This window comes from Aspergillus welwitschiae (assembly GCF_003344945.1).
Source record: "Aspergillus welwitschiae strain CBS 139.54b unplaced genomic scaffold BDQ94scaffold_25, whole genome shotgun sequence".
NCBI classification, from domain to species: Eukaryota; Fungi; Ascomycota; class Eurotiomycetes; order Eurotiales; family Aspergillaceae; genus Aspergillus; species Aspergillus welwitschiae.
Window position 1 is genome coordinate 345,402 of NW_020798719.1, and position 16,342 is coordinate 361,743.

General features: G+C 50.0%; 4 protein-coding genes across 4 annotated transcripts; 3 read left to right on the forward strand and 1 right to left on the reverse strand.

The window, feature by feature from the left end:
• Positions 1-936: 936 nt before the first annotated feature.
• Positions 937-3,251, reverse strand: BDQ94DRAFT_180613 (alpha-amylase; the record flags this gene model as incomplete). The annotated part of the gene is made up of 10 exons (XM_026773665.1): positions 937-1,609; positions 1,681-1,732; positions 1,797-1,871; positions 1,922-2,012; positions 2,062-2,224; positions 2,282-2,390; positions 2,445-2,600; positions 2,654-2,757; positions 2,871-2,925; positions 2,991-3,251. The coding sequence occupies 10 exons, from the start codon at positions 3,249-3,251 to the stop codon at positions 954-956; spliced, it is 1,722 nt and encodes a 573-aa protein (XP_026624256.1). The 3' UTR covers positions 937-953.
• Positions 3,252-4,535: 1,284 nt separating this feature from the next.
• On the forward strand, positions 4,536-13,176 carry BDQ94DRAFT_180617 (alpha-1,3-glucan synthase). Its single transcript, XM_026773666.1, has 15 exons — positions 4,536-5,236; positions 5,300-5,475; positions 5,535-5,763; positions 5,816-6,297; positions 6,360-6,652; positions 6,702-7,233; positions 7,286-7,730; positions 7,793-10,008; positions 10,068-10,109; positions 10,169-11,324; positions 11,382-11,552; positions 11,613-11,763; positions 11,820-12,121; positions 12,199-12,559; positions 12,623-13,176. The coding sequence occupies exons 1-15, from the start codon at positions 4,874-4,876 to the stop codon at positions 12,889-12,891; spliced, it is 7,188 nt and encodes a 2,395-aa protein (XP_026624257.1). The 5' UTR covers positions 4,536-4,873; the 3' UTR covers positions 12,892-13,176.
• A 204-nt stretch (positions 13,177-13,380) lies between these two features.
• On the forward strand, positions 13,381-14,697 carry BDQ94DRAFT_147701 (uncharacterized protein). The gene is made up of 4 exons (XM_026767064.1): positions 13,381-13,759; positions 13,835-13,957; positions 14,018-14,143; positions 14,197-14,697. The coding sequence occupies exons 1-4, from the start codon at positions 13,583-13,585 to the stop codon at positions 14,395-14,397; spliced, it is 627 nt and encodes a 208-aa protein (XP_026624258.1). The 5' UTR covers positions 13,381-13,582; the 3' UTR covers positions 14,398-14,697.
• A 285-nt stretch (positions 14,698-14,982) lies between these two features.
• Positions 14,983-16,260, forward strand: BDQ94DRAFT_172335 (MBL fold metallo-hydrolase; the record flags this gene model as incomplete). Its single annotated transcript, XM_026771934.1, has 3 exons — positions 14,983-15,214; positions 15,315-15,686; positions 15,776-16,260. The coding sequence occupies 3 exons, from the start codon at positions 14,983-14,985 to the stop codon at positions 16,258-16,260; spliced, it is 1,089 nt and encodes a 362-aa protein (XP_026624259.1).
• Between the last annotated feature and the right edge of the window lie 82 nt (positions 16,261-16,342).

Genomic DNA, 16,342 nt, shown 5'->3' on the forward strand with positions numbered 1-16,342 from the left:
TGAAGCAGCAATACGAGATGATCATCTGTATGAGCTGAACCTCTCCCGGGAGGAGGAAAAAAAAGGGTCCTCAAAGTGTAATCCGAGACATTTTCCACGTAGAGTGACAGCAATCGGGCATGACCGGGATGTATGTCTCTGAAGCAGTGATCTGTCATGGTGTGCTGGATATATCACAATACCGGGCCAATGAGATGCTCCGATACGATTGGCTGTCGGTGTTCTTTCCCTGACAGATAAAGACGCGAGCTGTGAAAGCAAGTTGAAGCCATCTCGTGTCAGCGCAAGGTTGGCGCCAGGAGGGATTGGCTGCGATACGGAAGAGCCGATAAGGCTTTGGGTGATCGAGGCTGTCAAAGATCCGTACTTCTATTTTGGTGGGCAGTATTTGGCTATAATTCCATACCGGTATATGACGGTAAGATGGCCCATCCTCCCCAGATTGGCTGGCCGAGTGTATCTGGAACCTGCGGTCATCCTGCAAGCTGGCAGGCCGCTTGTGGTGGTTGTTGTTGTTCTTCCAAGGGTAACCGAAGCCGAGCCGGTTCCTGTGCGCCCGACCGTCAGGGCGACCCATCAAAGAAAAGAAAGCCCGTAACAGTCGGGAAACCCGAACGATTTTACCTCCCTGTATACTGCTTTGCCTATGCCATTCGTGCCAGAAGGAGACCCTGACAATTTTTCTTTCCCCCGGGCTACAAAGGATCTCAAGAGACTCAGACGGAAACAACACATTTATTTTACCGTGATGCTAGGGTGACTAGTAAAAGACAAGACGCCACATTCTATACTTAGTAATGTATCAGTGCAGCCAGTGGGGTGGTATAGGGTTTCAAGTAAAGCCACAGTTTCAAAACATTCAAAAGAGCGTTATGAGCAAACAATAATCATAGGGGTAATGCGAAACAGGGAAAGACAGGGCGACAAACAGAAGGTGTAGAGGCTTAAGGAGACTAGAACACGTAGGACGTGGCCATCGCAACTGTGACCACCAATGTGCTTATCCCCAACGGTACCCCAAACAAACAAGTCTCTGAACCCTTGGACTGGATCGAGCTCACGGATGAGGCTGCGGAGCTACTCGGGGTCGCCGATTTGGTCTTATCACCACAGATATCAGTGCTGTCCTTCAGGCTGTCCGTGGGATAGTACACGCGCGGACCCCCGTCCGAGCTCAGATCCACTGCCAGATTCCCGCTGGAATCCGTGACATACGTCTTGCAAGATAAGATCTCGGTCACATTCTGCTTGGATTGGAATCCAGTCTCGTCTGAACCCAACGTGATTTTCGTGGTGGCTTTGCTGGCTGGCTTGGCTCCCAAATTGGATACGACACTCACGACCTGATTGCCCGCAAACCCCTTGCGCGTGGCCAGAATGTGCGTAGAATTGTAAATGGGTGCTGACAGGTACGAGAGGTAATCGCTTCCGGATTGCGACTTTTGCGTGTACTGCTCACCGTCCCCGCTAGCATAAGATCGAAGGCGGTTCAGGGACTGGACGAGGGTGGGGAGGGAGGTCGAGCGCATCGAGTAGTTGGTCAGCCACAGAGCCTCACGGTTGACGGGATTGTAGGATCCTGTCAAATGCTGCTCCTCGCCGTAATAGACTGTATTTTGATCATCAGTGGTGTCTGAGAAATCTTGCTTAATCATAGGGGAGGCGGGGATCGGAACATACGGATGGGGATGCCGTCTGTCAGCATACTGCTGGTCAGGATATTGCGAGCCAGCTGCTCACATTCAGAAAAGTCAAACATTGTTCAGTATCAAGATAGGACTACCGACTGAACTTACCGATATATCCGACGTGTATGAACCGAAGCGCGGAACATCCTGGTTTGCAGTAAACGTCCCCAGGGCCAAGACATCCTGTATATGATTAGTTCGCCCGTATAATCCCATTTGAAAGGATGTCCTACCTCGCATTGTCCTTTGGTGTAGCTTATGGACTCGGTAATGGTGCTCAGGTTCCCGTTGGTCGTGTTGAAGGCGTTGGTAAGAATATAGTACCTGTGAAAGTCAACACGACTGACTTTACTCACCACGATGCTGTACTTACAATGGATAATTCAAAAGCCCATTCAAGCTTGGCTGCAGAGGGCAAACATCAGCCGCATCGGCCGTGGCACCTTCACCGACAGTGAAAACCCCTGATGACTTGGTAAAGTTGGAGAAGAAGTCCGGGGCGATATTTAGGACGCTGTCGATACGCAGTCCGTCAACTACAAAACAGAAACAGGTCAATTAATTTTCCATAACCGCCAAGGAAGAAGTCTTACTTGAGTAGTTCGAAACCAACTCCGAGATCCAGGTACCCAGAATATTCTGAACTTGCTGGTCCTCATTTCGCAGATCGGGAAGTGATACGACGGTGTCTCCCATCCAGCACTTAATATGGGGTTAGCAAAATTCCACGGGCCATATTTCACGATACACACTTACATCCAGGACACAAGTTTCATTTGTGGGGTCACTGGACAGGAGCTTGAAGTCATGGAAATACTTCTGATCATTGAAAGGATTAAAGGTGCTGTAATCGACGGTGCTGTGATTTCCCGCCCAGGCCATATCGCCAACCACGATGTCGAGCATCAAGTACTGGGTTTCGCGCGGTTAGTGTCATCTTTAGGGAACATGGCAGAGCGACTCACCATGCCACGATCGTGCAGGGCAGAGGACAAGGCTTCCAGCTCCTTGGGGGTGCCGAAATGAGAGTTGATGGAATACAGATCATTGGGCCAATATCCATGGTATGCTATGAACCGTTAACATGTTGAATTTTTCTACCTACCAAACTACATAGTATATCATATATATAACGATGTACAGCGTTGCAGATGGGTTGTGAAGATTTTGAAAGTGCCATACCTGAGAGATCTGCTGTTCGGGCGGAAATTTGGCTTTGTGCGGGAGAGATCCATATCTGGTGTTTCAGATATGAGAAAGAGTGGCAGAGAGCGAGAGGGAGGATGATGGTGGTAAACCTACCGCATCAAATCCGAGCTCCTGGATGTAGTCCAGCTTATTGATGATGCCCTGGAAAGAGCCTCCGCAGTAGTTACCTAGTGCTGCATCACAAGCAGCGGTGGTTGAGTTATCCGATCGAGCAAAGCGATCGGTCACGATTTGATAGATAGAGCGACCGATCCATTGGTCTTTGGAAGCCGCATTAACCGTGGGGATTCCCAGAGTTACCACCAGCAACGAGATGATCCACCACCCGTCGTCCATGGTTGGTGGCGTTTGCATGCGCAGATGAAAGGAAGGCAAGGAGAGTAGTTCAATGGTGGGATTATTAGCTGGAAAGAGGTGAGAAAAAATGTCTTGATGGTTATGACCTGCGTAACCTCCTGTTGAGCATGTTCATATACGAAGCGGACACATACATCCTTTGTGTCTGTTCAGGGCAAGAAGGCTGATACCGACCAGTGAACAACAATTCAGCAGAGATGATACCGATGTTTCCGGACCGTATGGAAACTTACGTGACACCGGCATCGGGAATTGTGTATTGGGTATTGGGTATTGTGTATTATTCGACCATTGGGTAAAGTGGGAATTGGGTATTGGTACTTCTGGACCCCGAACCAACTGACAGACATCTATCTAGTTAACTATTACTACTTACTAACTAGTAAATCTGACATCAAACTCACGGCCCGTTCGCCAGGTGGTTGGTTTCTTAGTTCCTGTCACTTCCACCCGATCGGCAGGCTTTGCTGGTCCGAGACAGTGAGAGACAGACTATCAGACTATCAGAAAAAGCGCGAGCCAAACCTTAAAAGTTCCCGCTATTTTTCTTTTTCTTCTTTTTTCTTCCCTATTTCCCGTCGGACCTTTTCTGTGCTCCACTTCTCTCCCTTATCGGCCTTCGTATCCCGAAAAGATAGTCTATCCCACTCACCTTTTTCTCCTTGGCTCGCTTCCACTATCTCGGATAGGTCATCTCCCTTAGCGATGACGTGTCTCTGCTCTTTCCTTCGTTCTGAGTTCACGGAATCTGCAAGTCCTGCTCGCCCCATCGGGCATATGTCACTACCGGGTCGATGGGATTCGTCTATCTCCGATCCCCGTGGCCCGGGATATATCACTGGCTCTTCAAAGCTCGTCCTTGCAGGAGGTTCCCGAGCTGATGAGAAACATCAGGACACCGCATATGCCAGGTCGAACTGCTACTATCCATAGTAAACCATGGACTTACCTCCACTTTTCTCCTCCCCAACACCACGACGGATCCTTCCACCCCCATGGGTTCTTGGTTCTGTGTGAGCTGTCCGGTGGACTTAACCCCCACCACCGTTGAGAAGCCATCATCATGACCCACTTTGGCTGCTCGCTCAGCCTCTCAACCACTCCGGAAAACCCATATCAATGCATGTCAGACTGGTTCCGGATGAGACATGAGTCTGCCAGTGTTGGGCCTGGAACCTCGTCTTGAGGCCCGAGCAAGGTGGCGTGGCGTGTTACAAGCTGAATTGGCTTTCAATCGACTCAAATAGACTTGCTGCTCGGGATACCTACACCCTCCATGCCCACCAAATGTGGCGTGTGTGTCAGCCCCAAGAACTATCGGCCAAATTTAGGCCTGTTCGACCGCCTCACTCAGTGTCAGTGCACAGAGGAGGCTGTACGGGACTTTGCGTTATCACGCCGGGGTAATGCACTAATCTATGACATGCTTTCCCTGCCCATCGGTGATACCCTATGAATCTCTCCGCAGTTTCTGGGTTCATGGGATATCCTTTCTTTCTAGGCATGCACTGTTCTGCTGTTTGTTGCTGCTTGTTTGACTTCCTCTTTTTTCTTTCTGCAGTTGAGGCCCCCCCAGCGCGCTTGGTGGATGTCACTATAGTGGCATTCACTTGTGCAGAATGAAGCTGTTCATTATTTTCTTTCGTTATCTTTTCACTATCGCATTATTGAGCCGCATTGCACAATCCCTGCCACACCTTCCAGAGGAGGTAAACTGGAATCTCAATCAGAATGAGACCGCGACAAACCCTCTCGACTATTCGGGTCAGTGGGATGGCCATTCATACACCCCTTCTCCGGATAACTGGCGTTTCCCATTCTACACAATATTCCTCGATAGATTTGTCAACGGCGATCCCAGCAACGATGATGCCAACGGGACACAGTGGGAACACATCCTGACCTCCAATCAATTTCGTCATGGCGGTGATGTTCTTGGCTTGGTTGATACCTTCGATTACCTCCAAGGCATGGGAATCAAGGTGAGTTTGCTGCCTCGCGTTGGTAGCCCTGGCACCAAATACTGACTTATTCACCTTCGCTAGGGTGTCTATCTCGCCGGAACGCCGTACATCAACTTTCCCTGGGGTGCCGACGGATACTCCCCGCTTGACCTAACCCTGATGGACCACCACTATGGTACGATCGACGACTGGCGCATAATGATATCCGAGGCCCATCGAAGGGGAATATACGTTCTGTTTGATAACACCTTTGGGACGTATGTGTGAATACCTGTGCCCCATATTGGAGCGTGGAATACTGACAGCGGAAGAACAGAATGGGCGATCTTATTGGTTTCCAGGGCTACTTGAACAGGTCCGCGCCGATCAACCCCAACGAGTACGACTATGTATGGAAATACGATCGTCAATACTGGGATTTCCAACCAGGAAATCAAATCGAATCTCAGTGTCCCTGGGAGTATCCTCGGTTCTGGGACGATGACGGGACTGGCTTGACCACCACCACTCTCGGCGCTTCATGCCGTGACAGTGAATTCGATCAAGTAGGCGTCTACCCTATTATTCGCGATGGCTACCGCTGACTATTTAATCTAGTATGGAGAAGTTGCTGCCTTTGGAAATTATACCGAATGGGAAGGGCAGATTGCCAAATTCGCCTTTGTGCAAGATCGTCTGCGCTCATGGCGGCCTGATGTCCTGGCGAAGATTAAACACTTCTCCTGTCTGACCATCACCATGCTTGACATCGATGGGTTCCGCGTCGATAAGGCACTTCAAGTGACCTTGGATCAACTGGGTGAGTGGTCTGAGTCAGTGCGGGATTGCGCTCAGCAAGTGGGCAAAGACAACTTCTACATCCCAGGAGAGATTGTCTCAGGGAACGCCTTTGGGTCGCTGTATATTGGTCGCGGCCACCAGACGAATCAGACCATCTCCAACCTCACGGAGGCCTTCATGTTCACAAACAAGACCGACAAGGCCACCGAGGATCTTTTCCTCAGACCCACATCGCAATCCGCCTTGGACGGAGCTGCGTTTCACTACACGCTGTACCGAGCACTGAGTCGGTTTCTAGGGTTAGTTCTCCCGCTTACCCCCTGACTAACTCCTTCATCCATACTAATGTGACCACCTTCAGCCTGGATGGTATCTACGCCGCCGAGGGTGATCCACCAGTCAACTTCGTCGAGACCTGGAATGGCCTCGTGGAGACTAACGACATGATCAACATCCATACTGGAAAGTTCGACCCGCGCCACCTGTTTGGTGTCACGAACCAGGACGTTTTTCGGTGGCCAGCCATCGCCAACGGTACTCATAAGCAGAATCTGGGACTGTACATCGCAACTTTACTCATGCCAGGGATCCCGATCCTCTCCTGGGGCGAGGAACAGGATTTCTACATCTTGGACAACCAGGCTGATAATTATAGTATGCAATTCGAGTTTCCATCCCTTGTTCCAGTTCTGACGTTCTATAGTTTTCGGTCGCGGCCCCATGTCATCCGCTCAAGCGTGGCAGCTTCACGGATGCTACAAGCTCGGGGCGTCCAAATACGTCAACTTCCCCCTTGACCGCGCCCTGACCGGGTGTGGTGATGATTCCATTAGCCTTGATCATCGCGATCCTTCTCACCCTGTGCGTGGTCTCTACAAGATGATGTTTGAAATGCGACAGAACTACCCTGTTTTAAATGATGGCTGGTACCTCCAACAATTGTCAAACCATACCTTCGACATCTACCTTCCCGGCAGTAATGGGACCCCAACTGAGACAGGAATGTGGAGTGTGATGAGGTCCCGGTTTACAGATCTACAAAACTTCGATGGTCAGGGTCAGGGTAACCAGAGTGTGTGGCTGGTCTATTCGAACGACAACAAGACGGTTGATCACCAGTTCAACTGCAGTAGCAAAGACGCGCTGATCTCGCCATTTCCTGCTGGAACCACGGTGAAGAACCTCTTCTATCCGTTTGACGAGTACACGCTGATTAACAGCTCGGTGACCCTTGGGTATGATTTTACCACCCCAAACTTAGAGATTAATTTCACTGACTATGAGTAGATTTGAAGGATCAGAGCTCCCCAATGGATGCTATCCCCAGTTGACGATGCCGGCTTGGGGCTTCAAAGCCTTTGTACCCAAGGCTAAATTCGTGAAGCCATCGCCGTATATAACACGCTTCAGCCCGGGGCACGATGCTCGGTTTATCTCTCAGGGAAACGACGGGGAGACTATCCAGATTGGTTTCGAGTTCTCTCAGGAGATGAATTGCAGCCAAATCACCGACTCGCTGACGGTCACGTCTAAAGCCCTCAATGATGAGAGTGCTCAGATCGACACAACTTCAGTCTCTTGTAGTTCATTTACTGAGAAACAAGTAGCGACATGGCCTGGCGCCCTCACCAGTGTCTTCGGCTACCAGGTGAATCTGACCAATGTCTATCCCGGAATTCACAGGATCACTGTTAGCAACGTGACTACTGCAGAGGGGAACCTATCCACCAACGTAAGTATATTCTCCCCCATGCAGCTGCATTCAGCTGGGATGCTAAGTATTTTTTCGAGTAGTCCGTGGATCATTTCATGTTTCGCATCGGAGAGACGAACAACCCCATGGTCTGGCCGCAGCTGGCCAACTACAGCCGGACTTTACTTTTTGACACCCCATCGCCCGCAGCAGAACCCTTGTCAGTCAGGCCACAGGCTCCAGGTGCAGATATGTGGCGCTACTCGCTCGACTTCGGGGCTAATTTCAGTCCCTGGATGACATATACCGGGTTCAATACGTCCATCCCGGGTAAAAACTGGACTGGGACTGCGAAGCAAGCGTGGGATGGAGAGCACATCATAGCCCAATACTGGAGCAAGCTCACCGGGAGTAGCGATCACTGGCAGCATGGAGACTCTCAATGGCAATATAAACCACCCCGTCGCTTTCCCAACCTCTTTATTGAGGGTGAATTCAATCAGTTCGGATACGACGCTGGTTACTCCAACGCGATGAGCCTTAGCAACGTTACTGGCGATTGGGAAATCCACTTCATGGGCGAATGGCCCGTACAGGTTGCGTTTAATGCCTGGGGTATAAACGAAAATGGCTTCCCCGATCAGACGCAAGTCTTTGGGGATATCGACGGCGACAACGTTCTCGATCAAGTCCCTCCCGTCACGCTCCTGAACAATGTGTTCAATGTCACCATCCCACCCCCTTCGCCTTATCTGGCCTTCAAGCTCTCGGTGAATGACGGCGATCTGAGGGTCTACGCTACCCCCACGGGATCTAGATGGGTCCAGCTGGCTCTCTTTATCTTGCTGGCTATCATACCTGTTGCCACTGCGGTCGGAGCAGTGTACATTTACCTCAAGGCTTTTTACCAGGTCAAATTCAATCAAATCGGTGTCACCGAGAAAACTTCGACTCTCGCTCCGATTTTGGGCGCCCTTCTGAAGATAACCCGGACCTCTAACGAGAAGGAAGCCAACCCGGAGGATAACCAGCGCTCTGTGAGCCCGCCAGGACTTCCGACTGGGGCCGCCATTGGGGCTGTTGTGAACACCCCACGACGCACTGTCCTCATTGCCACCATGGAATACGACATTGAAGATTGGGCGATTAAGATTAAAATTGGTGGCCTGGGCGTGATGGCGCAATTAATGGGCAAAAACCTTACCCATCAGGATCTCATATGGGTGGTCCCCTGTGTTGGAGGCGTGGACTACCCTAGGGACGACCCGCGTGAACCGATGGTGGTGACTGTTCTTGGAACAACATACCATGTTGATGTTCAGTACCATCGGCTGCATAATATAACATATGTTCTGCTAGATGCGCCCGTGTTTCGAGCTCAATCGAAGTCGGACCCGTACCCTGCCCGGATGGACGACCTCAATTCAGCCATTTTCTACTCTGCCTGGAATCAATGCATTGCTGAAGCCATCAAGCGGTTCCCGCAAATTGACCTCTACCATATCAACGATTACCATGGTGCGGCAGCTCCACTCTATCTCCTACCTCGAACGATTCCTTGCTGTCTGTCTCTGCATAACGCGGAATTTCAAGGCCTGTGGCCAATGCGAAATCCCCAGCAAATACAGGAGGTCTGCCGAGTGTTCAATCTGGATCAGGCGGTGGTCAAGAAATATGTCCAATTCGGCGACGTGTTCAATCTCCTTCACTGTGCCGCAAATTACCTGAAAATTCACCAGAACGGATTTGGAGCAGTGGGTGTCTCGAAGAAATATGGCAAGCGATCGTATGCCAGATATCCCATTTTCTGGGGTCTCAAGAGCGTTGGAGCCCTGCCAAATCCCGACCCGTCGGACTTGGCTGACTGGGACAGCAATGCGAGCAAGCAGCCTGAGGAGGTCACCGTCGACCTAGAGTTCGAGGCCAGCCGTGGTGCACTGAAAAAACAAGCACAAGAATGGGCAGGGCTGAAGGTTGACCCCGACGCTGAGTTGTTTGTCTTTGTCGGGCGCTGGTCCATGCAAAAAGGCGTCGACCTTATCGCGGACATCTTTCCCTCTGTTTTGGATGCTCACCCAAAGGTGCAGCTGATGTGCATTGGACCAGTCATCGACCTCTATGGGAGGTTTGCAGCTTTGAAGCTGAACCGGCTCATGGAACTCTATCCAGGGCGTGTCTATTCCAAGCCAGAATTCACTGCACTGCCTCCCTTCATCTTCAGTGGCGCTGAATTCGCATTAATCCCATCGCGGGATGAACCATTCGGTCTCGTTGCTGTCGAGTTTGGCCGCAAAGGGGCTTTGGGTGTGGGATCACGGTATTACTCTAGTTAAACGATGCTACGAGTATCAATGCTGACGTATGTACTTCATATAGGGTCGGTGGCCTTGGACAGATGCCAGGATGGTGGTACACGATGTGAGCTTCTTCATCTTATCATTGATACCGTGCAGAGGCGGAGTGCTAATGTATTCTAGTGAGTCGATGACAACGAAACACCTCATCCACCAGTTCAAGTTGGCTATCAATGATGCTCTGAGATCATCTCAAGAAACACGCGCCATGATGCGTGCACGATCAGGCAAGCAGCGGTTTCCTGTGGCGCAGTGGGTTGAGGATCTGGAAATTCTACAGACTACCTCGATCTTAAAGCACGCAAAGCACTCGAAAAGCCAGGACCGCAATTCATGGAGGATATCCGGCGTTAGTACAATGGTTCCCGATAGACCTCGCAACTTTCGGTTTTCGTCAAGCTCCAATACCAGTCGCGAACAGAGCCGTTCACGCAGCTCGGACAACTCGGGTCCCCCCAGCAGGCCCATTACCGCGGACGCGAAACAAGCCGGAGGTCGGCCAGGCCATAGCCACGTTGCCTCGCTGCCAGCCAATTTGCCTTCGAACGTCAACATGTTCAACGACTCTGACACTGACAACGAGTCAAGACGCAGACCATTATCCTCTACCCCCCGTGGAGGCCCTCGGATTGTTTATACCCCTGGCAACGACGGCCAAGATCTCGAGCACATGGCAGGGGTCGCCCAAGAGGACTTCAGTCCTCATCTTGCCTCGTATCTGTCGCCGTCGGGGGCACCGAATACTCCCCCAACCTTCGCTAACTCCGGTGCCAGTACACCCACTCTCGGTGCCGGACCGGACGATGGTCTGCTGGGACGAAGGAATCTAAGCCCGTCAATGATGAGTCTAGTCAGCATTCATGATATCGTCAAGGAGAAACAAGACTACAACCTCCAGAAAGTCAATCCGTTCTTCACAGATGCCAATCATGAATACGCAGCCAAGTTTGAACGGAAGCTTGCTGGTCTGAACGGCAAGAATTCCGAGGACCAGTTGTGTATCGAGGAATTCATCGAGAAAAGCGAAAAGGACTGGTTCAACCGATACCGAGATGTCAAACTGGGCAAGTCACCACTCCCGTCTCCATCTCCGTCTATATTCCGCTTCAGAGGTCAGGATGCTAGCCGACCACCTACCCCTGCAGCTAATGGACCAGTTGAGGATCCGAATGGGGGACAATTCCTTCTCCCGAAGGATTATGTTCCCCCGACAGGCTTGAAGCGTTTCATGCTGATCAAGCTGGGCGACTGGCCCTTGTATTCCATTGTGCTTGCTATCGTGAGTTTGACCCTGTCCCAGGCGCTTCCCGAATCACCCTTTGACAAATGATTGCAGGGCCAAATTCTCGCCTTGAACTCCTATCAGATTACTCTGTTGAACGGCGAAATCGGAGAGACAGCAGAAAAGTTGTACATCCTGGCTTCGATTTATCTCGCGTCCTCAATCATCTGGTGGATGATTTTCCGCCTTGTCCCATCCGTTTACGTGTTGACCATCCCTTACCTGGTATGTGAAACCGTTTCCGAATTGTTTGCCGTCTAAGCTTTCATGCTAACCGTGTCGAAGTTGTACGGCTTGGCCTTCCTGTTCGTCGGAATCGCGGGCCCTATCAGCAACAGCATCAGCCAGACGTGGATGCAGAATGTGGGCACCGGATTGTATTCCTTTGCGTCGTCCAGTGGATCCATCTTTTTTGCTCTCAACTTTGGAGACGAAGGTATGTTGATGGGCAAGATCTGTCAATTAGTTTTCTCTAACAATCCGTGTATCTAGGCGGGGCGCCTCTCAGCTCCTGGATTTACCGAGCGACCGTGATTCAGGGTAGCCAGCAGCTGTGCATCAGTTTTCTCTGGTACTGGGGTAGCTGGATGGCAAGCCTCAACCAAGAGGGCAGTACGCGCTTTAGTCTTAGCATAACTGACCCAAACATCTTGCTCGGAATCGGCGTCGGCCTGGCTTGTGTGTTGTGGCTGCTGGGGGCCTTGGTCTTCTTCGGACTCCCTGCATACTATCGGCAAACACCTGGTCAGGTTCCGACCTTCTACCTCTCGCTCTTCCGGCGTCGGGTCATCCTGGTATGCTTCTGTCGCTCTGCACCCTTTTTGGCTTCTAATATCGTCTAATATCGGGAGCTAACTGAAATATATTCCAGTGGTTCTTCTACATGGTGTTCATCTCCAACTACTGGCTATCAGCGCCGTACGGACGGAACTGGTTGTACCTGTGGTCCAGCAAGCATGCCAAGGTCTGGCAGATCATCCTGCTGGTTCTTCTCTTCTTCATCGTAGTCTGGGCGGCTGCGCTCTGGGTCTTTCACGTGCTTTCCAAGCGACATGCCTGGTTCATCCCGATCTTTGCCATTGGGCTGGGAGCCCCACGATGGGCGCAGATCCTATGGGCCACCTCCAACATCGGCACCTATATTCCTTGGGCGGGTGGGCCAGTTGCTGGAGCCATCCTCGGACGGGCGCTCTGGTTGTGGCTTGGGGTGTTGGATAGTCTTCAGGGTATTGGTGAGTTTTTCTGTTCCTCGTTCACTGGGATTCTCCATATCTAACATTGGACCGTCCACATAGGGTTTGGAATGATTCTGTTGAATACCATGACTCGGTTCCACGTCACCTTCACCCTCCTGGCGGCGCAGGTGGTGGGTTCGGTCGCCACCATTCTGGCTCGAGCCACAGCTCCTGATAAATTGGGGCCAGGCAATGTCTTCCCTGATTTCTCGGCCGGGGTAACCGCCGGATTGAGCAAAGCGGACTTTTGGGTGTGTCTGCTGTTGATGCTCTCCATCAACGTCATCTGCATCTTTTTCTATCGCAAAGAGCAGCTTTCAAAACCATAGTTGTTGCATATATTGTTGTCTAATTCTTTTGAATCAGTCTCTTATCATTTAGAGATCTGATTAGCATTGTTTGGAGTAACTGGGGGATCTTTGTCCAGTGTTCATGTTTGGTTCAGTTACAGCTGAGATACAAATTGTATATTTTTATTGGTGATGATGTACATGGGACATGTATTAATTCATTCGAACTGTGGGACTCCGGGATGAGGGTATATATTAATGTGCTGATAGTGGTATATTGAGTGATAGGATATAATTAGCTCGAAGGACAGCAATATCCCGTCCAATGTTGATATCTATCATAGTATGGAAATAAAGTATGGAAATAGATAAATTAATTTATCTCTCCGGATCAGGTGGTGGCTCAAGCGGGATAAGTTCGGCCCGAGCCATCCCGGCTATTCCTGTTCAGGCCTGATCTCTCAGGCTGCTTGCATGACATTAAATTAAATACGAGATGATTTCCCCCTCTTTCTTTCGCGTGTCCAAACTTATTTTATCCCTTACCAGTCCTTCTTGTAATCCGCGTTTTGTTTTGTGTTTCCTGTGAGAGCCGTTGTTCTGCCACTCTTTTCAGAGCAACGCGATTCTCGTTCACTCGTTCATCTCATTCGTCGCGTCGCCCTAAACAACTTGTTTTCGTTGCACATTACTCTAGGGATTTTGCCCCAGTCGCTCATTTCCATCCACCATGAATCGCTCACTTTTCTCCATTTTCATCGCTGTCTGCGTCTATGCGCATTATGTGTTTGCCTCTTTAAGTTCGAGCGAGATTGCCAACTCCTTGAATGAATTGGCGCAACAAGGTTTCACTGCCAAGGATCTCGTATTGGAGATTAACTCCACCGCCGATGCCGGTCCAATGCGTGTAGGTGACCCTGGGTATCATGCAATACAGTAATCATTCACAGCTTTAAGGATGTGTAACCCTGATAAGATGTAGGACGTCTATACAGAAATGGATACAATGGTCACCGTGGTTCTCACGGATGTTGAGTTCATGACCAATACTCCCATCATCACCGATCAAGCCGAGGAGCAGACCGTATATGAAGGGTATTCAAATGTGAGGTCATCGGCCTAATTCATACCAACGAAATATGTAACTTATCTCATTGGCTGCTAGTTCGTACAATCGCTCCTCGAGCTCATGGACGCCTTCTCCAGCAGCGCAACCGAGTTGAAGTCGATTGACTCAACCACCAAGGATAAAGTCCCTTCGGAAGTTCGCATCCTGGAGAGTGCCGTGGACGTGAGTAGTTCTTCTATTTTGAGCGGCTGAGGTTCACACTAATATCTTATCAGGCCTATTTCTATAATATTATCGGCCTCTTCCCGGCCAACAGCTCGTACAATGCCCAAGCCAGTAACCAGAAAGCCCAGGTGGACACGCATTGCTTCCAGGCTATCTGGGCATTTGATCTCGGTGATGGCAGTCAGTCTACCACTCAATCGCGCAGGAACACCTCTCTTCATACTCGACGCATGATGCGAAACTCTGCTTAGGTTGAGCTATGTATATTTTGTAAGGACTACGCGGAGGCGAATCGTTGACCGGATGGTGACTAGCGGAGCCCGCTGCTATGTATTTCTAACTTTTAATTATCTTGTACCATCTTAATATTGTGACTAGCACTTTCAGGCTTTACGCTCATAGGCGAAAATTGTTTAGCTGGGTATATACTTTGAATGTAAGCAGAATCTAGCGATATCACCCCTGTGGCAGCACAAACGTCCTGAGGTAGATAATGCGTAAAATAGCCACAGTTCGTAGTTCTTTTCTATCATGAGGAATGCTTTTCAAGGTCTATATTTGGCATTTAGTCTCATTGCTCGGATAACAAATGGCAAATTCCCCCTATGGGCCCCGGGTGAGAGCCAACCCTAAGATCTTTCCTAATGGTGGATTTCAAATCCTAGAGTGTTTGATTTGAAATGGATTAGAAATTTAATAGACGTAATTACTCTAGAGTAGAGATCCGAGAATTATAAATTGATCATTCAAAGCCGTAAGACCTAAGGACTAACCACTGCAGACTCGTCGACAACCTCTTTCACAGTCTTCTTACACTCCATTCTCGTTTTTAAACAATGGCACCATTTACCCTTCCAAAATACAAGGGCTCGACGGTGGACGTGTCAATAATTCACGCAGGGCAAACATCCGTACCAACAGCCTATGTTTTCAAAACCACCATTCTAGGCCATGACATCCTCAATATACCGTGCTACAGCTTCTTGATCGAAAACAGGAATAACAATGAAAAGGTTCTTTTTGACCTCGGACTGAGAAAAGATTGGAAAGAAAAGCTGCCACCAACGAGTAAGCCTGCATTGCTATTTCTAGCCTCATTTCGGGCGACGTAAACCTGTGTCGCACATGATAGCCTTTCATGTAAGCTGACTGAGGCTGGCATTGTAAGTCCTCAACCAGATCGAATCGTCCAAGGCGGTCCTGGAAATTGAACATGATGTTGCCGATCAGCTTCGCGCAGATGGTATCCCGTTGGAATCCATCAGCGCCATCATCTGGTCCCATCATCATATAGATCACACCGGTGATCCATCTTGTTTTCCTCCGTCCACGAAGCTAGTTGTGGGACCTGGTTTCAAGTCCCACTCTAGAACGTTCCCCGGCTATCCTTCGAATGCCGACTCTCTGGTCACTGATGATGCCTTTATTGGACGGGACCTGGTGGAGCTCGACTTTACTGATTCCATTGAGATTGGAGGCTTCCTCGCCATCGACTTCTTTGAAGACGGCAGCCTGTATCTGCTGAGGTCGAACGGACATAGTAAGTAGCTGGTCATGTACAGCATGGCCTAGATACCGACTGATCATCGATTTTCTTGTGCTATAGCTTGCTTACACTCTTTTAAATAGCCGACGACCACATCAGTGCCCTGGCGCGTACCTCCGAGAATCGCTTCGTCTTTCTGGGTGGGGACATCGCTCATCATCCGGGAGAGTTCCGCCCAACCAAGCAGCTCCCACTTCCGAGTGAGATTAGTCTATGGAAAGTGGGCCAACAGTCGGCCGAAGCGGTATCCGTGTGTCCTGCCTCTGTCTTTGAAGCGATATCCCCTGCGAAGGGTAGGGGCCTAGATGCAAAAGTCACCCCTTTCTACGAGCTAAATGCTGCGATGAACGAAAGTCTGGGAGATGCAGAGGCTGCTCTTGAGAAAATGATGACATTCGATGCAACAAGCGAAGTTTTGGTTATTATTGCGCATGATGCAAGCCTCGGGGATATCCTGCCGTTCTTCCCCAAACGCATGACTGACTGGCACATGGAAGGGTACAAAGCCAGCGGGGCTTGGAGATTTCTGAGGGATATTGCGGTTGTTATCAATGGAAGCACAAAATAGTCATTCTCACATGCCATTAATTTATGACCGGAAGTTTATGGCATCACTCTAAGCCTCATCCCAATCATGATAGTGGTGCGGC